Below are 22,616 nucleotides of genomic sequence, written 5' to 3'. Positions count from 1 at the left end.
CGTGACACATTTTGGCTTAGTGTTGCTCTGAGACCCTTCAAAAAGGCAGACCACAGAGCAGGGAGAGTACTTTCATAGTGGTAAAGGAAGGTAAGCCCCAGGGGCTTGGAGCAGCGGGAGAGTGGGAGGGTGACAGAGTACTTGTCTGAGGAGCTGAGATGGAATAGCAGCAAAAGTGTGGGCGGGGCCTAGGGTCCGTGGACTTCTTGAGCGACCAGATGGCAAAGGGAACCTTACAAATGAAGCTGTTACCCAAATGAGAAGCCAGGTATGGAGTTCGCAAAATTTGCCTGTTAACATAACCTCGTCTGTATCTGTAAGGTAGTGGGGGGACATTTGAGTTGTATATAAATGATTTCAGTAATAACTGCCCAACACTCCCACCCTCCAATTCAAAGTTCTCCTCATCGCAGAATGATTCTGGGGTCATCTTAAGCATTTAGATTTTCCACATGTACACTAGACAGACTGGACAGCCATTTCCTTGGGCTTTCAGGCCTTGGGACTTTATCCCGGTGCCCACCTCCACCTGTATGGGATAGGCAGCAACCTGCGGCCAGAGCCAAGAGTCAGAGGATCTGAATTCTTTATTGGACAACCTATGTGCCAGCCATGATAGGTACTGGGGACAGAGAGATGAATATAAACGGTCTCTGACCTCAAAGTTAGTCCACTGAGACACATAGCAAATAGGAAATCGTGATGCAACGTAGTAAACGTTATGTTGGGAACTGAATCTAATCCTGGCTCCCAGACACCAGAGATCTTCCTGGCGCCGTGACTGACTCAGCTAGTCACTCTTATCAGTTAACTTCCTGGGCCTTATCCATAGAATTCCAGCTATCAAATTCCTGAACTCTATTTTCTGTATCCTACTGAAGAGTGTAAAGATTTGTAACTACACCTAGAAAGGAATGAAGGATTGGTAGGGATTGGCAAAGAGAACATCTGACTGTATTTGGTTGCTAGCAAAGATTAAGTGAAATTACACAAACCAGTTTGAGAATATTTTAAATGCGTGCATTTTAATAAAAACTATACTTTGAAGCACATGTTAGTGGAGACTGTAGTGACGGGAAGTTATTGCTGGACTATCAAGCAAACGCCCGGTAGAAATTCCAGAAATTGTCCTGCCTTTCGAGAAACAGTAGGCATACGAACTAAGGGGAGTAAAACCCATCTTGTGAAGCCCAGGGCCGATTTCTTTAAAAAGTGTTCTGGAAATCTCGGGGTAACTGGCACCAAAACCTCTTCAACGCCTCGGTCCTTTCCGAAAACAAGAATGGACCCCACCCAGCCCGGTAGTCCGTGACAGGGTAAGTTGGGCTTGTATTTGCGCAAATTGCCTTCCCCTTTCCGTACTCCACTTGTAGTGAACACTGCACTTTCTTCACCTACATGGGGTTTCTGCCGTTTTAAATACGCTAACCTACTTTAGATTGCGAACACGTCTCGCCGCCTGCAAACTGCCCAACTCTCCCTTTTTCTGGGCGCAGGAAGACCAGGCACATGACGCCAGAGGCGGGGCCAGAGAGCGTTGAGCGTGTCTACTCTCCGCCACCTCACTTCCGGCGGGGCGACCCCGCACAGCAGAGGTCCTTCCCGCCTCCAACCGGAAGTGTGTTCGGATCCGGCTTCGCCTTTGCTACTCTTTTGGCCTTTGCCCTCGTTGGGGCGGGACTTCCTGTCTCGTGTATCCAAGGGCCTCCAAAGTGAGGCCCGTGTCAGGCGGTGTGGCAGCGGGTACGGCCGCGAATTAGCTCGGGCGTAGTGTACGGGTACTCGTCCACTCATTCTTGCAGTTATCCTCGCTTTTATCCCCCGGCGCCTCCGGGAGGCCTTGGCGCCCTCAGCGCCCAAGCGAGTGTCTGTCGGCAGGTTCGTAGAGGGCCATGGAGGTGCCGCCGCCGGCGCCACGGAGCTTCCTCTGCAGGGCGCTGAGCCCTTTCCCTCGGGTCATTGCTGCCGAAGCTGTGGCCGCCGATCCCAAGTCTCTTGTGAAAGACCGGAAGCTGCCTTCCTACGTCCCAGAACCCCCAAACCCGGAATCCGGATGGGACCGCCTCCGAGAGCTGTTTGTCAAAGAGTAAAAGTACCTACTGTCTGTGGGGAGGGGTTCGAAGGAGGTGACCTGCTGCCTGGGTCATCTAGGGCGAAGGACCCCAGCGTGGTGGGATTTATCTTTGTGGGATTTGGGGGTTTAATATTTGTATTCCAAGTTTGTATCCTACCATTGCCGTTTGGTAGTTCTATCGGTTGACAGGCCGGTTTTCACATGGTAAGGGTGAGACTAACTGAAAGTCAGAGCTTTTAGGGGTTTTAGGGACTATAGTCTTAGTGTAATCCCCCGATTTTACAGATGAGAAGAATTGAACCAAGCTACTTAGTGATCCTAGAACCAACATCTGCAGGATTCCACTCCAGTATTCTTTTTCATGTTTCACTTGATCCCAAATTTTCACGAACAGCAGCCCTCCTCCTCGCCATAAAAGTGGAGGTTGGAGAGAGAACAGGGAGTTGTGAAGTTTTTATTCTGCCAAATAAGGAATATATAAAAAAATAGTAGCAACTGTTGTCTCATCAGTTTATAAAAGAAAAGATATTAGCTGGATTCACAAATAAAGATGTTTCACAATAAAGAATAAAATAAGCCTTTAAACTAACTTTAATGGAAACCTCAGGATAATTAGTTAATTTCATCATGTTTTAAAATTCATCCCTTACTGGTGAAAAGTTAGCCCTCTTATGAAGTACTTTACCATATACTACACTGTGTTATCAAGTGGATAAATTAACATTTAAGTTTTAGTATGTTGCTGAGATAGGGCAGGGGAGCTGGTGGAATTGTATTTAATTACTTTATTTAGTTTCATCATCTCATTTTAAAGATACCGAGGCCGCCCTTCTCATTGATCGTTCCAAAATTTGAGATATCTGTGAACGATCCTGTGTAGTACACAACAGAAAAGTGTTATTTTGATCAGCTTTATAAACAACAGAATGATGAGCTGAAAGGAATTTGGAAGATAATTTAGTGTGACTTTCATTCTCCCTTCCATGTCATGGGTGAGGAAACCTAGGTTCAGAGCGATTGTGTTCTGGCTGCAGGTCACTTAGCAGTGGATGACAGAACCAGAACCACAACCCCATTGCTGTTACTTATAGTCCAGGTCCTTTCCACCACTATGCCTTGTTTGTTCACCGTTCATTAGCTCTTAGGGCCAATCATGTAACTTCTTAGAGCCTCTATCTATAAAATGAAGAAAAATGTCACCTATGTCATGGCATTTTTCAGAGGATGAGAAAGAGGAAAGCATATTGCATTTCCTGGCTTGTTAAATCTTAAGCTCTTTTACATTTACTCTTTTCTGAATTCTGCCAGTTTTTATGTAGATGTTGTTTTTGGTCCTTATTCATTATAAAAGATAAAATATAAAGTTCAGCTTATAGCAGTTTTTCCTCTTGATATAGGAATTAGTTTCCTAAGAGATTTTATTTAGGTTTCTCTCTTGTATATGCAGGAACTATAAAAACTTACTGATTCTGATTTCAGAAATGTAGTGGTTGTTATTGGCAATTAGAATTAAACACTTGTACAGCCTCTGAAGAAAGCAAGTTAGTAATGTAAAAAATTAACATTTAGTAGTTTACTTATGTAGGAGGGCCATTATTTATAGTAAATGAACACTTACAATCTTAGCTATTTCTTAGAGCAATTTCCAGAGGACATCTTGGAAGCTCCAGTATGGGTTCTGGTTTCTTATGCTTTTGAGAGTAATAGATTGGATTAAATGGTAGTTTTTCCTTGTTATTTTAGGTTTGTCTGTGTTGCCCACTGCATGGTGAGCTTTCTCATTCAATGGTCTTTAATAGTACAGGCCCATCTGAGCATGACATAAAAATTAAATATTCAGAAAGATAAAGTTTTGATTTTTTTTTTTTTTTACATCTAGGAATTCATTCTGGCATATGCTGTCCTAAAATCTCATAAGCTCGTGTAATTTCCAAAAGTTATCTAAAAATTCAGAAAGGGAAATATTGATCTGTACATCCAGTTTACAAATTCTTTCTGTTTACAGGGGTATGGTAGAGCTGTAATAGTCATCAAATAAAATAACCTTAAAAAACAACCTTTTTATTGGAGTATAGTATGCACCTAGAAAAATGTACATAAGTATACCACTCAGTGACTTTTCACAAAGCAAACATAGCTGTGTATGCAGCCCCAAGACTGTTAACAGCATCCCAGAATCTCCTGCCCCTTCCTTGTCACTGCCTTCCCAAGAATAACCACTAGCTTAATTTCTGAAAGCATAGATTAGTTTTGGCTGAGATTTGAGCTACTTGTAATATAATCATTTAATTCATCAGAAGATTTAACTGGTTCTGCCCATCATGAAAAGTGTAGCCCTTTTAGCATTTGAGATAATTCTGATCATACTGTCTTTTGGAGAGCAGTATGCATAAACTAATCCCAAACAACACTGTCTTTTTGATGTTTTAGTGAACAGCAGAGAACGTCAAAAGAACTTCAGGATATTTACAAGGCGGCAATTTCAGCAGGCGTCATTGGCTGGGCATATGGGGGGATACCAGCTTTTATTCATGCTAAACAGCACTATATTGAGCAGAGCCAAGCAGAAATTTACCACAACCAGCTTGATGCAGTGGTATGTACTGGTGTTCTAATAGTATTTGGGGGCATGCCAATTTAGCTGTTCCTTTTACACTTAGTCATCTAGTTAGGTGGTAGGGTTGGGAAGGTTTAGGAAACAAAGTCTGTACTTGACAACAACGCAAGTACTAACGCTAAAGCGTGTACACGAGCCTCGTCAGACCACTTTTCTTATCTTCAGAATTGATCACCACTTATGGCTCTACTTTCTGAAATCTATTTCTACACCCGTGCTAAATCGTCATGGCTCAGCTGTAGCATATTTATCCTATTCAAAAAGCCTCCTGCAGTACACTAAAGCAATAATTAACACTTAGAGCTTTATAGTTTGTAGAGTGCTAACTCATTTGTTATATCTTAGCTCTGTACATCAATTCTACTGTATTAGTGAGAAAGTTACAGCTCAGAAATTTTTGTTTTTTGAAGCTTTTTTTTTGAAATTGTGTCAGACTTAAAAGTTGCAAAAGTAGTACCAGTGTCCCACAGTATCCAAGGGGGATTGGGATCCAAGGACTCCTGCGGATACCGAAACCCGAAAATGCTCAAGTCTTTTGTATAAAAAGGCACAGTACCATAGACCCCCCCATATCCATGATTCCACGTCCTCAGGTTCCAAATCTGAGGATACAGAGGGCTGACTATACAAAGAATTCCTGTATACTTTTCAATCAGATTCTCCAAATGTTAAAATTTTACGGCATTTGCTTTCTTATTCTCTCTCTGTATAAGGCATACTATTATTTTTTTGTGAACTGCTTGGGAGTAAGTTATAGACACATGAGTGCTTCAGCATGCATTTCCTAAAAACAAAGACATTTTCTTACATAACCACAATATTATTATGCAGAGCAAGACATTAACACTTACAGAGTACTGTTATCTTACCTATGGACTTTATGTAAATTTTGCTAGTTGTCCCACTAATATAATTTATTTTAAAAGTAAACAATTCAGGGGCTTCCCTGGTGGCGCAGTGGTTGAGAGTCCACCTGCCGATGCAGGGGACATGGGTTCATGCCCCGGTCCGGGAGGATCCCACAGGCGCAGAGCGGGTGGGCCCGTGAGCCATGGCCGCTGAGCCTGCGCGTCTGGAGCCTGTGCTCCACAACGGGAGAGGCTACAACAGTGAGAGGCCCATGTACCGCAAAAAAAAAAAAAAGTAAACAATTCATTAAAAAAATTTTTTTCTGGTCCGGGATCTAATACTGGATCAGGTGTTGCATTTGCCTGTCATGCCTCTCTAGTCAGTCTCCTTTAATCTGGAACAATATTTCTGTTGTTCTTTGACTTTCATGACTTTGATATTTTTTAAGACTATGGTCCATTTATTTTATAGAATGTTCCTCAACTTGGATGTTTGATGTTTTCTTGTGATTAGATTTCACTTATGTGTTTTCACAGGAATACCCTAGAACTGATGTTGTATTCCTCAGTAGGTAAGGATAAGGAGCACAAGATATCTATTTGTCCCTCAACTGGTGATGCTTACTTTAGTCACTTAGTTAAGATGGTCCCTGCCAGGTTTATCCACTGTAAAATTACTATTTTTTTCTCTTTGTAATTAATAAGTGTCTTATGAATACTTTTTAGCTACTTTGAGACTATGCCAATATCCTATTTTTCATCAAATTTCTACCCTCTAGTTGTAGTATTCAATGCTGATTCTTGCCTAAAGCAGTTATTACTGTGGTGGTTGCCAAATGGCCATTTTCTAATTCCATCATTCCATTTATATTTATTGGTTAGTATTCTACTGTAAGGAAGAGCTTTCACTTTCCCTCTATTTATTTATTTGTCCATTTATCTATTTATAATTTATTTATTCAATGTGGACTCATGGATTCTTATTTTATTCTGTAGTTTTATAATCCATTATTATCATCATTTATTTTGATACTCAAATTGGCCTGGATTTGGACAATTGGAGTCCCTTAAAGCTAGCTCCTGTGTCCTTTTGATATGTCCCCATTACTCTTTTTTTTTTTTGGCTGCGTTGGGTCTTCGTTGCTGCATGGGGGCTTTCTCTAGTTGCGGTGAGCAGAGCCTACTCTTCATTGCGGTGTGCAGGCTTCTCATTGCAGTGGCTTCTCTTGTTGCAGAGCACAGGCTCTAGGGCACGCAGGCTTTAGTAGTTGTGTTACACAGGCTCAGTAGTTGTGGCTTGCAGGCTCTAGAGCACAGGCTCAGTAGTTGTGGCGCACGGGCTTAGTCGCTCCACAGCATGTGAGATCTTTGCGGACCAGGGCTCGAACCTGTGTCTCTCCTGCATTGGCAGGCAGATTCTTAACCACTGCGCCACAAGGGAAGACCCCCATTACTCCTTGAGCATGCCTTTACTTTCTAAAAGGCACAGCAAGGTGTTTCTGGTCCATCTTTTACTTTTTAAGCACCAGCCCTGGCATAAGCCCATTTCACCAAAGACCTATAGTTTCTTTTAAAATGGTATTTAAAAACCAAGTTCTAGTGCTAGGTATGCTCACTGCTACTGAGGTATCGTGGCTTCTAGGCTCTAGGCAGATAGAGTTAGGAAATGTGTATGTGTAATGTGTGTGTGTGTGACTTATATACACATTCATGCACATTTCTATATCTGTTTCTGTATTTATCTACCCATTTATTAAAAGCCATGAGTTCGCACTGATACCTTTCAGAGAGGTTTTGACTTGCCCAATATCATATAGTAGTTAAGACTACACTTAGGGTTTCTGTCACATTCTTTAAAAATCTTGGCTTTACCCTCACAGTATTATGCCAGACTTGCTTCATTGTGGTCTAGTGAAAATGAGTTGCGGAAACAGACAACCTAACTTCCAGTTCTGACTTTATTCCTTATTGGCTGAGAAAAACTTCCTCTCTATGTTTTGGTTAAAACTAAAACACCTGCTTGAAGAAAATGTTGTAAAGATTAAGTGAGGTAATATGTTAACAATGTTTACATAGAAGGTGGTCAGTAAAGATTGTTTTTTTTTCCTTCCTTTCCTGCACATCTGTATAACTTTAATCCTTACCCTTTACAGTATGCTCTGTGCTTCTTCTTTATTTTGTGTTTTTCTTTTCCCCACAATTTCTTGAAAGAAAGTATGTCTAATACTGATTTTGTGTCTGTCATAGTGTTTGTCATATAGATTCTTAGTTGCTACTTAATTGATGGATTACTTGTGTGACACTTCATCTCTTAGTTCCTTTTACACCTCCTGATAGAATACGATGCACATGGCATTTTCACTTAAGTTTCAGTACTTAAAGAATGATATTTCTAGACATTTTCCTGTTGTTTCTATGTGTTCAGGTGTCCCTACTTAATGCCTAGCTGACATTCCTCCACCACATTTTTAAAATAGGGAAAGTGTCAGGGGGTCTCAGAACCTCACAGCCTTTTTATTAACTTTAGCAATCTGCACATCGTGCTGCCACACGAGGCTTCATCCGGTACGGCTGGCGCTGGAGTTGGAGAACAGCCATGTTTGTGACTATATTCAAGTAAGTTCTCTGAATTGTGATGAACGGTCTTGGGTATTCTTTTAGGAGCACATTTTTTGAGCAGTGGAATTATAAAGTTTGAACGCCCATATAAAAGTGATTCATGATACCTTTTTCTTAAGAACTTTCATCTATTTACCTAAAAGATTGGTTCAGTTGTACTTTTGTATGCATGGATGAAGGTCTGCCAACTAATATCAAAATAGATAGAGGTTTGCTAAGTCAGAGGAACTCTGCAGAACTCTTCTTTACGTTCTGTTGCTTATTGGCGTATTAGCAATCTGAAACACACTGAAGGAGCCTAGACTAGCACCAGGGATTGACATAGTAGGCTCTTCTAAACTAATATGTATCACTTTAGTGAAAGTTACAGTCAAGAAGGTAAATGAGATATGCTTTAAATGATGTTTTCCTCCTCCTCCCTTCTTCTCAGTACAGTGAACACTGGTCTAAATGTGTACCGAAACAAAAATGCCCTAAGCCATTTTGTCATTGCAGGAGGTAAGACATTTTTGTTTTGTTTACATTTTTCAATCTCAAATATGGTTTAGGAAATATGTAAGGACTTACAAGTCATGGCTACTGAATTCTTTGGTTGGCTTCTCATCACATCTCATTCAACATTCATGCAAAATGTATGGAAAACATTGTGCTTGGTCCTTGGTGTACTTGTTGAACAAAACAGATAAGGTCTTTACCTTCATTGAGTTTTATCATCTAATGTGGATGGGACAAAAACATGTTGCTATGATAGAAAGTAACAAATAGGTGGGGCAGTGGGATCTAATGTGGACAGGGTGATCGAGAAGACCTTTCTTCTTTTTTTTAGATTCCATATATATGTGTTAGCATATGGTACTTGTTTTTCTCTTTCTGACATAACTTTACTCTGTATGACAGTTTCTAGGTCCATCCACCTCACAAAAAAATAACTCAATTTCGTTTCTTTTTATGGCTGAGTAATATTCCATTGTATATATTTGCCACATCTTCTTTATCCATTCATCTGTTGATGGACACTTAGGTTGCTTCCATATCCTGGCTATTGTAAATAGAGCTGCAGTGAACATTGTGGTACATGACTCTTTTTGAATTATGGTTTTCTCAGGGTATATGCGGGGATTGTAGTGGGATTGCTGGGTCGTATGGTAGTTCTATTTTTAGTTTTTTAAGGAACCTCCATACTGTTCTCCATAGTGGCTGTATCAATTTACATTCCCACCAACAGTGCAAGAGGGTTCCCTTTTCTCCACACCCTCTCCAGCATTTATTGTTTGTAGATTTTTTGATGATGGCCATTCTGACCGGTGTGAGGTGATACCTCATTATAGTTTTGATTTGCATTTCTCTAATGATTAGTGATGTTGAGCATTCTTTCATGTGTTTGTTGGCAGTCTGTATATCTTCTTTGGAGAGATGTCTATTTAGGTCTCTGCCCATTTTTGGATTGGGTTGTTTGTTTTTTTCATATTGAGCTGCATGAGCTGTTTATATATTTTGGAGATTAATCCTTAGTCCGTTGATTCATTTGCAAATATTTTCTCCCATTCTGAGGGTTGTCTTTTCGTCTTGTTTATGGTTTCCTTTGCTGTGCAAAAACTTTTAAGTTTCATTAGGTCCTATTTGTTTATTTTTGTTTTTATTTCCATTTCTCTAGGAGGTGGGTCAAAAAGGATCTTGCTGTGATTTATGTCATGGAGTGTTCTGCCTATGTTTTCCCCAAAGAATTTTATAGTGTCTGGCCTTACATGTAGGGCTTTAATCCATTTTGAGTTTATTTTTGTGTAGGGTGTTAGGGAGTGTTCTAATTTCATTCTTTTACATGTAGGTGTCCAGTTTTCCCAGCACCGCTTATTGAAGAGGCTGTCTTTTCTCCATTGTATATTCTTACCTCCTTTATCAAAGATAAGGTGACCATATGTGTGTGAGTTTATCTTTGGGCTTTCTGTCCTGTTCCATTGATCTATATTTCTGTTTTTGTGCCAGTACCATACTGGAGAAGACCTTTCTAAGGAGGTGACATTTAAACTGATACCTGAAGAATGGAAAGGAGCAAGGCTTGCAACGAAGTAGCCTAGGCAGGGAGAATGTCAAGGGTGAGGGCTCTAAGGTTTCTCAAATGCAGGATAATATGACTGGAACATAGTGAATAAGGGAGAGAATGGCTTGAGATGAGATTGATAAGGTGAAGTAGAAAGGAGCCAGAATTTTCATGGTAAGAGATTGGATTTTATTTTAAAGCTCTCTGCCTCTGGTAGATAATGCCCTCTTTAAAATGAATGTTTAAAAAGAAAAAAAAAGTATTGAACATTTTCATTACATTTCCAGTACAAATCCAGTACATTTCCAGAAATGTAAATGAAGTTAACTGCGTATACATGCAAACACTCACTAATTCATGTACATTCTCTCACATACAAAAACATACACATACTGCACATAAGTTTTTTACTTTTTATTTGGAAATAACTTCAAGCTTATGGAAAGTTGCAAAAATAAAACACAAGGAACACCATGAGCAATACCCTTTAGTACTGATATTTGTTATTGTTAACTTTTTTTTTTTACTCCACCCCCACCCAGCTGCACAGCTTGCAGGATCTTAGTTCCCCCATCAGGGAATGAACCTGGACCCTCGGTAGTGAAAGCACAGAGTCCTAACCACTGGACCGCCAGGGAATTCCCAGTTATTAACATTTTAGCCCATTTGCTTTATCACTTATGCTCTCTTTTATTTTGGGTGCACTCTCTCTTTCTCTGTGTATACACACACAGGCAAATGCACATATACGTAATTTGAGCTTACTGTTTTAATGAAAACATTTAAAAATAGAAAACTAGAAATAGACATTAATAGCATTGTAGCAGCTAGAACTTGCCTGGTTTTAACTTGTGAACATTTTTACATGGATATTCTGTAGGCTTAAGTGCCTGTATCCGAACCAAACTCTTGTCTTTTTGCCCCTACTTGCAGATTTACTCCTGTTATATGTTCTCTGTCATCTGTTAAATTCCAAAATTGGAAATCAGTTAATGATGTGGTTCTGCCCTTTATTTCCCCTTTCCAGACTTCTAGGTCTATCAATCTTTTTTTTTATAAAAAATTTATTTATTTAATTTTGGCTGCGTTGGGTCTTCGTTGCTGTGCGTGGGCTTTCTCTAGTTGCAGTGAGTGGGCTTCACTGCGGTGGCTTCTCTTGTTGAGCATGGCTTCTAGGTGTGTGGGCGTCAGTAGTTGTGGCACGTGGGCTCAATAGTTGTGGCTCGCGGGCTCTAGAGCACAGGCTCAGTAGTTGTGGCACACGGGCTTAGTTGCTCTGTGGCATGTGAGATCTTCCCGGACCAGGGATTGAACCTGTGTCCCCTGCATTGGCAGGCTGATTCTTAACCACTGTGCCACCAGGGAAGCCCTAGTTCCATCAGTCTTATTCCTTAAATATATATGGACTCTCTCACCTCCTCTTTGTTCCCACTGCTACTACAGGTCTTCCCTGTTTCTAATCTTGGTTTGCTTCACCTCTACTGTTATCTGACTTTTTTGAAATATGAATAAGATTTTAATACTTCTCTGCTTCAGATTCTTCCATAGTTTCCCATCACTCTAATGTCGATTCTTGACCTGACCTCCATGCACCACTCTTGCCCAAAACTTATAATCTACTTGGATTTCTCAAACCCAGCATATTCTTGCTTTACAAGAATGCTTGCTTGAATCCACCTTCCAACTCCCACAACTAATTTCATTCAGCTCTATACTTAACCTGTCTTTCAAGTTTCACTTCATCTGTCAGCTTCAGCTTCCCTAGAGGGTTCTCCTAGCTCACATTTTCCTATCCTTAGGTACCTTTCCCCTGTGTTCTCATAGTTCACTGTAAACAGTTTTATCAAAGCATTTATAACACTGTGTTGTAGCTGTTCACTTGTTTTGCTTCCCTACTAGACGACTTACTTGAATTCAGAGAAAGTGTTAGCCTTTTATTTCACAATTGTTTAACATATAGCAGGGTAGAATAAAGGTTTCTTGATTGAATGTAAATATTAGTAAAATAAAAATAGAAAAATATATCTGATACAATATATATTTTTATCTCAAACCAGCAACCAACATTAAAATTAATGGTATAACACTAATTTATCCTGAAGTCAGACTCAGGTAAGGATGTCTTACCTCACCACTATTATTTGGCATTGGTCTGGACATTCATAAAAGTATATTCAGCATCTAGAATGCCTTAGTAAGGAGCTTGGCAAATCCTCTCCCTCAAAAGTAATAATAAAACTGGACAAAATTATCAAAAGCAACCATTTAAAGATTCTGAGAACTGACCAGAGGCACACAACAAATTGAGAAGCATTTATTCAAGAATTTCTACTGAATCTCGGTGAGAACAGTGGGAGTAGTCTGTAGTGTTTCAGCTTGGGGCTGCTTCTACCTCCTAATACCCAGCTGCATGATGTTGAAGTTCCACAAGGGCAGGGCAGGCTGGGAGGAACAATACTTCTGCTGTTTGAGGTGACTGACTTGATATGGAGCAGAGCACAGAAAATTCCATGCCTAAGGGTGTTGCTGAAAACAATAGCAAACAGTTAGGGAAGGACAGTATCACACAGCTAACCTGAGGCTTTGCTGTTGTTTGGGGCAAGCAATAGACTGGCAGATGAGGCAGAATCTTACCAGGGATGTCCAGGGAACAAGAAAGCCAAAGCGGACTTCAGTAAGATCTTACTAATCCCCAGAACTCCAGAAAGTTACCTGTATGTGTAAGCACACTCAGGAGAGACTGGTAAGGGCCCTAGCAAGCTACTTATCTTTGGTTAATTGTGAGGCCTCGTGAACATAGAAAGTAAAAGCCAGAAAGGCTTTATAAACTGCCTAAACCTTGAGTGCATTCTTCAAGCCACAGACAGATCCACTGACAAAAGGTAGCAGCCGGGCTTCCCTGGTGGCGTGGTGGTTGAGAGTCCGCCTGCTGATGCAGGGGACATGGGTTTGTGCCCCGGTCTGGGAAGATCCCACATGCCGCGGAGCGGCTGGGCCCATGAGCCATGGCCGCTGAGCCTGCGCGTCCGGAGCCTGTGCTCCGCAACAGGAGAGGCCACAGCAGTGAGAGGCCCGAGTTCTGCAAAATAAATAAATAAATAAATAAAGTAGCAGCCTTACTGGCTTAAGATGTGTAATCACAACCTCTGACAAATCATTGACTGACTAAGAAGCTGGTATGATTCTTAGGAAGCCAGGCATAAAAATAAAAACTGAGCAGAGACTTCTGTGGCTGCACTCTACAAAAACAACAACAGCAAAAAACAAAGACTCCATAGAATTGGTACAGGCAAATCACTACATAAGCAAAGAACCACAGCCATGCCCCTGGTAGGGAGATGTTCCAACTCCAGTGTTGCTATAATTTATTACCTAAAATGCCTGATTTTCAAAAACAGCAAAAATGTCACACGATATACAAAAACAGGAGACTTAAAAAAAAGCAGTCACTGGGTATGTCTCTGACAGAGGCCATCTGTTGGACATAGCAAACAAAAGACTTCAAGCCATTTTAAAAGAAATAAAAGTGTGATGACAATTACTCACCATATAGAAAATATCAATAAAGATAGAAATTATTCAAAAAAGAATCAAACGAATATTCTAGAGTTGATAAATACAATAATGGAAATTAAAAATTCACTGGAGAGGAGGTGCTCAACAGCCGATTTGAGAGAGCATAAGAGAATCAGTGATCTTGAAGATAGATCAATATAGATTATCTTTTATCAAGGACAGAATTTTTAAAGATGAAGACAAATGAACAGAGCCTCAGAGATCTATGGGACACAGTCAAGAATACTAACACATGGATAATGGAGAGGAAAGAAAGAAAAGGGAAGAAAAAGTATTTTAGGAAATTATGGCCACAGACTCCCCAGATTTGATGAAAAACATTAATCTATACACCCAAGAATCTCAACAAACTCCAAGAAGAATAAACATGAACAGATTCACACTTAGACACATAATAGTTACACTGTTGAAAGAGAAAAATCATGAAAGCAACAAGGTAAAAACAACTCATACTGGAATACCCAATAAAATTTAACAGCTGACTTCTCATCAGAACAGTGGAAGCCAGAAGGCAGTAGAATTACTAAGTGCTGAAAGGAATAAACTGTCAATTAGTAATTCTGTATCTAGCAAACCATCCTACAAAATTGAAGGCAAAAGACGTTGGCAGATGAACAAAGAGAGAATTCATTGCTAGCAGACCCGTCTTACAAAAACATTAAAGGAAGTTCTTCAGGCTTAAAGGAAGTGATATCAGATGGTAACTTGATTCTACATGAAGAGCATTGATAAAGATAATTATATAAGTAATTCTTGAAGGCAGTATAAATATTTTCTTCTCCTAACTGATCTAAAAAAGTTACATAATAATAAAATTGAAGTGTTGGGCATACAACATTTAAAGCTGTATATTATAGCACAAAAGAGGGGGAAGGAATGGACTTATTTTGGAACAATGAAATGACACCAAATAGTTACTTGGCTCCACAGGAAGAAATGAAAATTACTAGAGATGGTAAATACATAGGTTAATATGAAAGAGTTTGTGAATCTATTGTTTCCACTTTCTTTTCTTAACTGTTTTTACCCTTAACGTCATTAAAATACATATGGGTGTGTAAAATAATAACATTGTATTGTTGTTTTTAAACATATATGCGTAACGTAAATGACAATAATAGCACAAAGAAGGGAGAGGAGTGGAGCTGTATTAGAACAATGTTTCTACATTTTACTGGAATTAGTACTGATTTGAAGTAGACTGTGATAAGATGCATAGTATAATCCCTAAAGCAAATAATAAAATAGTAACTTTAAAAAATAGTAACAAGGTCAAAAAGGAATTAGATAATATAGAAAACAAATAGTAAAATGGCAGATCTAAATCTAACCATATCAATAAAAACATTAAAACATTAAACATTCCAATCAGTAGGGATTGTCCAACTGTATTTTAAAAAGGATCCAACTATATGCTGTCTGCAAGAGACATATTTTAGGTTTAAAGGAACAAATTAGTTGAACATAAAAAGATAGACAAAGATATACTGTACAAACAGTAAGAAAAAGAGCTTGAGTGACTATACTAGTATCAGGCAAAATAGACTTTAAGACAAAAGTCCTAGAAGACAAAGAAAGACATTTTATAATGTTAAAAGGGACAATCCACCAAGAAGATACAACATTTAGAAACATACGCATCTAACAGCAGAGCTCCAAAATACATGAAGCAAACACTTTGACTTGAGAGGAGAAATAGACAACTCAGTCAGCTGCTGGACACTTTTACAGTAGCTGGAGACTTTAATACTCCACTTTTAATAATGGATAGAACAACTAGAGGGAAAATCAACAAGGATATAGAAGACGTGAACACTTATCTATCTACATGACACAGTAACATCTCTAGAACACTCCACCCAGCAAGAGCAGAATTTTCATTCTTTTCAAGTGCACAGGGGACATTCTCTAAGCTAGACCATATGCAAGGCTATAAAACAAGTCTCAATAAATTTAAAAGGATTGAAATCTCACAAAGTATGTTCTCTGTCCTCAATGGAATTAAACTAAAAAGAAATTGGGGGAAAATCACAAATATTTGGAAATTAAATAACACATTCATAAGTAAACCATAAACCAAAGAGTAATCAGAAGGTAAATTTAAAATATTTTGAGCTGAACGAAAATTAAAGCACATTATATTAAAATTTATGAGGTGCAGGGACTTCCTTGGTGGTCCAGTGGTTAAGACTCCGCACATCCAATGCAGGGGGTGCAGGTTCAATCCCTGGTCAGGGAACTAAGATCTCGCATGCCGCAGTGTGGGGAAAAAAAAAAAAATTATGAGGTGTAGTCAAATTAAAATAAGAAAGATCTCATATGAATAAGCTTCCACCTTTAAAAACTAGAAAATGAAGAGCAAAATAAACCTAAAGTAAGCAGGCAGAAGGAAATAATAGAATTAGAATGACACTCAATGGAATCAAGAGAAAAATCAATGGAACCAGAAGTTGGTTCTTTGAAAAGAGCAACAAAATAGACAATCCTTTAGCAAGACTGACCACGGGGTGGGGGGTGGGGGTGATACAAATTACCAAAATTTGCTCAAGAAGAAATAGAAAATCCCTATAGCCCTATAACAAATTGATAAACTAAATATTTAATTAAAATCTTTTCACAACGAAAAGTCCAGGACCAGATGGCTTCCCTGGCTATTAATATTACCCTAATACCAAAGCCAAATGAAGTAGACAACTAAACTACAGATCACTATCCCTCAAGAGTATATACACAATTTTATCCTTAACAAAATATTAGTAACCAAATCCAGCAACGAATAAAGATTATTATACACCATGACCAAGTGGAACTTATTTAAGGAATTCAAGGTTAGTTTGAAAACGCATTTGACAAAAGTCCAACATTCATGATAAAAACTCTAAACAAACTAGGATTAAAAGGGACTTTCTTTAACTTGATAAAGATTATATATGAACAACAGCTAACATATTTAATGGTGAAAGACTGAATGATTTCCTTAAGATTGAGAACAAGACAAGTAGATGAATACACTTGTATTTAGCGTTATACTGGAGACTTTAGCCAGTGCATTCAGGCAAGAAAAAGAAATAAAAAACATCCAGATTGAAAAAGACTGTTCACAGAAATATGGTCCTGTGTAACAAAGAGTGTGACTCCATTTTTTATGTTTGGCTTCTAGCAGCTTCTAAACCCCACCACTCGTCCTCCACCACCCCCATTTTTTAATTAATTTATTTATTTTTGGCTGCGTTGAGTCTTTGTTGCTGCATGCAGGCTTTCTCTGGTTGCGGCAAGCAGGACTCTTCATTGCAGCGCGTGGGCTTCTCATTTTGGCTTGTCTTTTGCGGAGCATGGGCTCTTGGTGTCTGGGGTCAGTAGTTGTGGCTCACGGGCTCTAGAACGCAGGCTCAGTAGTTGTGGCACACAGGCTTAGTTGCTCCGAGGCATGTAGGATCTTCTCAGACCAGAGCTCGAACCTGTGTCCCCTGCATTGGCAGGCAGATTCTCAACCACTGCGCCACGAGGGAAGCCCCTGACCTCCTTTCTAATAAACAGTTTTTTAGAGCAGTTTAGGTTCACAGCAAAATTGGGCAGAAGATAAAAGATTTGCCATATACTTCCTCCCTGCTGCATACACATAGTCTCTCCGGCTATTAACATCCCACACCAGAGTGGTACATTTGTTACAATTGAAGAACCTGAATTGATACATTATCACCCAAAGTCCTGTTTACCTTAGGGTTCACACTTGGTGTTTTACATTCTGTGGGTTTGGGGAAATGTATAATGACATATGTCCACCATTATGGTATCATAAAACGTTTTTTCCCCCCTAAAAATCTGTGCTCTGCCTATTGATCCCCATGCTCCACCCTCAACCCCAGGCAACCATTGATCTTTTTAACTATCTCCATAGTTTTGCCTTTTCCAAAATGTTGTATAGTTGGAATCATACAATATGTAGCTTTTTTGGATTGGCTTCTTTTATTTAATAATATGCATTTAAGATTCCTCCATGTCTTTTCGTGAGTTGATAGCTCATTTCTATTTAGCGGTTGATAGCTCATTTCTATTTAGCACTGAATAATGTTCTATTGTCTGGATGTACAACAGTTTATTTTTCCATCACCTGTTGAGGACATCTTGGTTGCTTCCATGTTTTGATGATTATGAACACAGTTGCTATAAACACCGGTGTGCAGGTATTTGTAGACAAAAGTTTTCAACTCTTGTGTCATTGCTGGATGGTATAGTAAGAGTATGTTAGTTTTATAAGAAACTACCAGTCTTACAAAGTAACATTACCATTCTGCATTCCCACCAGGAATGAATGCAAGTTTCTATTGCTTCATATCCTCACCAGCATTTGATGTTGTCAGTGTTCCAGAGTTTGGCTATTCTAATAGGTTTTTTAAAAATAGTTTGTTTGGAAAAGAAGCCTAGAAAAAAAGACCAAATTTTTTGCTGTCTCTGGATAATGGAATTAAAGGTGATTTTTGTTCTTGTTAATTTAAAAATTTAGAAAAGATGGGGACTTCCCTGGAGGTCCAGTAGTTAAGACTCCGCACTTCCAATGTAGGGGGCGTGGGTTTTGATCCCTAGTCGGGGAACTATGATCCCACGTGCTGCGCAGCACAGCCAAAATATTAAAAAAAAAAAAAAAAAAGTTAAAGAATTGGATAACTGGGTATGCTGGATGCTCTAAATGCATAGTCTATAAAATAATAATAATAGGATATTACAAACAACTTCATATCATCACCTGAAAAAATTTTTAAATTTAGAAAAGTTAAAACAGTGAATATGTAGTACTTAAATAAGAACTATAAACCTCAAATGTTAATTTTAAAATTGTTACCACCTGAAGTGTCATTCGTTGTGTTGTACGTAGTGAAAGAGGAAAATGAATGGACATCTTGGGTGTACAGTCTTAGTGGGAAGGAAAGAGGACCTATGCCCCGGCCACCAGGTGGCGTTGTAGGCCAACTGCCCACTTGCAGGCCTGCTTGAGAGGTGTAGCGTGGCAGTACATAAAGGTGAGGCTGGGGGAGGACATGAACTGCAGGCTCTAGTGAAGGTTTTGTTAATTATTTGGGGAAAACTTTCCTTAAAGAAGGAACAAATGAAAGAGGTGGAAGTGAAGAAATAACAGATTTTTAAGGCGAGGTTGGCAAAAATGAAGCATAATGAGAAGAGGCTGGGTCCATAGAACTGACTGAGCAATTCTGTTTGTAAAAGGAACGTTTCTTCATTTGAACCTGCAGAGTGGATGAGAAGCTGGCTGTATTGGCATTTTAGATTCAGGAAATCTAGGTTGTGGTGGTATATTAATGTTGGGTTCAAAAAGCTTACTTGGAGATTTATGTCCTTCTTATGGAGGAACATTTTTAAATGGAACTCTGGTGTTTAAAGATGATTTAATATTGCCCTTTGTTTGTTTCTTTTCAAATAGCTATCACTGGAAGTCTTTTTAGAATAAACTTAGGCCTGCATGGCTTGGTAGCTGGTGGCATAATTGGAGCCTTGCTGGGGTAAGTGTTAACATGGTTTGATTCTAAATTAATATAATTTAATGCCTTCTCTGTTAAAAATTGCAATCATTTCTAAAGAACAAATTTAATACTTATAGCCTATAAAAGGTCTCTAGTCTTGTATTAGCAGTAGCTTTGACTGTCCAATTCTGATTGTACCCCAGCTGTTGATTTTACTTCTAGTTTTCACCGGATAAAAACTGTTTAAATGTCTCTAACACCTGAAACTATTTGAGGTTTGAGCAAAGGTACTTATAAGTAGCAGGAAAAAGGAATAAGAAACAGTTAACAAGCACATTCTATAAAAAATTTCGGGTTAGATTTTGTTTGTATAGTTTAATAAACGTTAAGAATTTTCTTCTCCAACTTTTTGCTTTGAAACATTTCAAACCTGTAGAAAACATGAGTGAATTGAACATTGAACACCCATATAACCCTTTACTCAGATTCACCAGTTGTTAACATTTTTCCATTTTTGTTTTCTACCTCTCTGTTTATGTGTGGGACATGTGTATGTTTCCTTTTCTATTGTTTTCTTTTGGTTAAACCATTTAAAGTATTTTAGACCTCATAATTCTTCAGCCCTAAATACATCAGTGTGTATTTCCCGGGATGAAGAACATTCTCCAATGATATCACAGTACAGTTATCACAATAAATAATTTAGCATTGATTGATTGAATACTATTTAAGATAGGGTCCATATTCAAAATTCCTCAGTTATTACAATAATGCCATATATATATAATTTTTTAAAATCCAGGATCTAATTGTTGCATTTCGTTGTTATGTCTCTTTAGATTCCTTTAAGCTAAAACAGTTCCACTGCTTTTTTTCGCCCAGAATATTTCTCAATTTTGTTTGATTATCCCCTCATGATTAGATTTAGGTTTAATGTTTTCACCAAGAATACAACATAGGTGAGGTTGTGTCCTTCTCAGTGTATCACATCAAGAGACATATTATGTCACCCATTGTAAGTGATGTTAACTTGGTGTATTAGTTTTCTGTTGCTGTGTAACAAATCACTACAAACTCAGAAGCTTTAAACACCACACATTTATTATATGGGGTTGGTCAAAAAGTTTGTTCAGGTTTTTCCATAACATCTTACAGAAAAATGCAAACGAACTTTTTGGCCAACCCAATATCACTTTTCTGTAGGTCAGAAGTCTGGGTAGGCTCAGATGGGTTCTCTGCTTAGTATTTCAGAAGGCCAAAATCAAAGTGTTGTCCAGGCAGGTTCTTACCTGGAGGCTCTGTGGGAAGAATGTGTTTCTATAAAATTCAGGTTGTTGACAAAACCCTGTGGCTGTAGGCCTGAAGTCCCCGTTTCCTGGCTGGCTGGCTGTCAGGCACCACCTTGTTCCTAGAGACATCCACATTCCTTCTCACGTGCCCCCTCCATGTTCAAACCAGCAACCAGCATGTTGAATCCTTCTCAGACTTTTAATCTCTCTGACTTCCATTCTGCCACCAACTGGAAAAAACTCTCTCCTTGCAGAGGGTCCACCCAGATAATCTCTTTTTTGATGAACTCAAATTCAACTGATCAGTAACCTTAATTACATCTGTAAAATCCATTTTGCCATGTAACAATTTAATCATGGGCATAATATTTCATAATTTATTCATAGTTGAGAAATTAGGGCAGGAAATTTTGGGGGGCTATTTTAGACTTCTGCCTGCCACATTTGGTATCTACTAAATTTCTCCACTGCAAGGGTATCTTTTTGCCATTGTGCTTAATAAGGAATCTGTGGGGTGAGACTGTGTAAATAGCCCGTTCTCCAGATGTCTTTCTTCTAGTGGTTTCAATGATCCATTGATGATCCCTAATGTAATCAGTTATTGTAAAAGTTGCAAAATGTTGATTTGCTAGTTCTGTCATTTCTTCTGTTTTTATTAGTTGGCATTTATCTGAATAGAAGAGTTATTTCTCCCTTACCCTCCCTTTTTCTACCCCACTTTGGGGAGGAAACACTAACTTTATGGATTCTTTTTTTTTTTTTAATTAAAAAACTTTTAAAATTCAGCATATTATAATCTATTGCTGATGTTTTTGTTGTATTGTTAATATACCAGCTTGGTTTGAAGGGAAAAATTGCTGAAATTAGCCGCAAAAATATTTTTTTGTTGAGGTAAAAAAAACACATAACGTAAAAATTACCATCTTAACCACTTTAAAGTGTACAGTTCAGTAGTGGTACCTGTATTCACATTGTTGTGCAACAGATCTCTAGAACTTTTTCATCTTGCAAAACTGAAACTCTGTACCCATTAAACACTAATTCTCCCTTCTCCCACCCCACAGCCTCTGGCAATCACCTTTCTACTTTCTGTTTCTGTGATTTTGACTACTCTAGGTGCTTCTTATTAGTGGAATCATACAATATTTTTCCTTTTGTAACTGGCCTGTTTCGCTTAGCATAATGTCCTGAAGGTTTATCCATGTTGCAGCATGTGACAGGATCTTCCTTTTTGGACTGCATAATATTCCATTGTATATACAGTACCACATTTTCTTTATCCATTCATCATCAATGAACATTTCCATCTAGCAAAAATAATTTTTAAAATGTGGTTACAACTTAAGTTGTAACCAGAAGGAATTTAAGTTGTGTCAGAGTCAAAAACTCCTTCTCTTTGAAAACATGGATCAAACCCTCTTCATTACTGTAATAATTATTATCTAAATCAGTTTCTCAATGGGTAACTGTTGGCATTCTGATGAGACAGTTGTGCCAGACTCTTGAATTTTAGGATGTTTTGGCAGCTTCAGCCCCAAAAGCCAGTAGCATCCTTCCCTCAATACCCTTCACATTTCTTGTACCTTAAGGGGCTCTGGCACCATTCCTGGTATTAATTTCATTTCTGAGAAACCTTCAGTATAAAGCTATTTACTAGAACTTGTCATAAATATATTTTTTCCCAGTTTATTTATCATTCATGGTAAAAATCAGAGCCAATTTATAGACCTGTTGTTTTTATACCAGTTAAATTTAGGAAGTTGCAATGATTGTTTTTCCTCTTGTTCAGACCAGGAAGGAAATTATCTTACTATTTTTTTATTTGACAAGGACACTTTAATTATCACATGTTCCTGTACCTGTCAGTGAGCAAGTGGCTCATTTGGTGCTGCCTGCTCCTTAGCAGAGACACTCATGTTTCGCGTGGTTAACAGCTCTTTCCCCTAAGCATTCCCTCTGCCTCCCCCTCAGCACTCCTATAGGAAGCCTGTTGATGGCACTTCAGAAGTACTGTGGTGAGACAGTTCAGGAGAGAAAACAGAAGGATCGAAAAGCACTCCAGGAGCTGAAACTTGAAGAGC

General features: G+C 38.7%; 1 protein-coding gene across 1 annotated transcript in view; it reads left to right on the top strand.

The window, feature by feature from the left end:
- Positions 1 to 1,732: 1,732 nt before the first annotated feature.
- The window catches only part of TIMMDC1 (translocase of inner mitochondrial membrane domain containing 1), a 24,965-nt gene continuing 4,081 nt past the window's right edge, over positions 1,733 to 22,616 (top strand). The window contains exons 1-6 of the mRNA XM_024765094.1: positions 1,733 to 2,086; positions 4,505 to 4,670; positions 8,067 to 8,155; positions 8,589 to 8,656; positions 19,207 to 19,285; positions 22,507 to 22,616. Of these exons, the coding sequence (XP_024620862.1) occupies positions 1,893 to 2,086; positions 4,505 to 4,670; positions 8,067 to 8,155; positions 8,589 to 8,656; positions 19,207 to 19,285; positions 22,507 to 22,616 (706 nt within the window). The 5' untranslated portion in view covers positions 1,733 to 1,892. The remainder of the gene's footprint in view (positions 2,087 to 4,504; positions 4,671 to 8,066; positions 8,156 to 8,588; positions 8,657 to 19,206; positions 19,286 to 22,506) is intronic.

Source organism: Neophocaena asiaeorientalis, unplaced genomic scaffold (genome assembly GCF_003031525.2).
Source record: "Neophocaena asiaeorientalis asiaeorientalis breed wild unplaced genomic scaffold, Neophocaena_asiaeorientalis_V1.1 scaffold500, whole genome shotgun sequence".
In the NCBI taxonomy this organism is placed as follows: domain Eukaryota; kingdom Metazoa; phylum Chordata; class Mammalia; order Artiodactyla; family Phocoenidae; genus Neophocaena; species Neophocaena asiaeorientalis.
The sequence above is the reverse complement of the archived record's forward strand: the minus strand, read 5'-3'. Positions and strand labels throughout refer to the sequence as shown.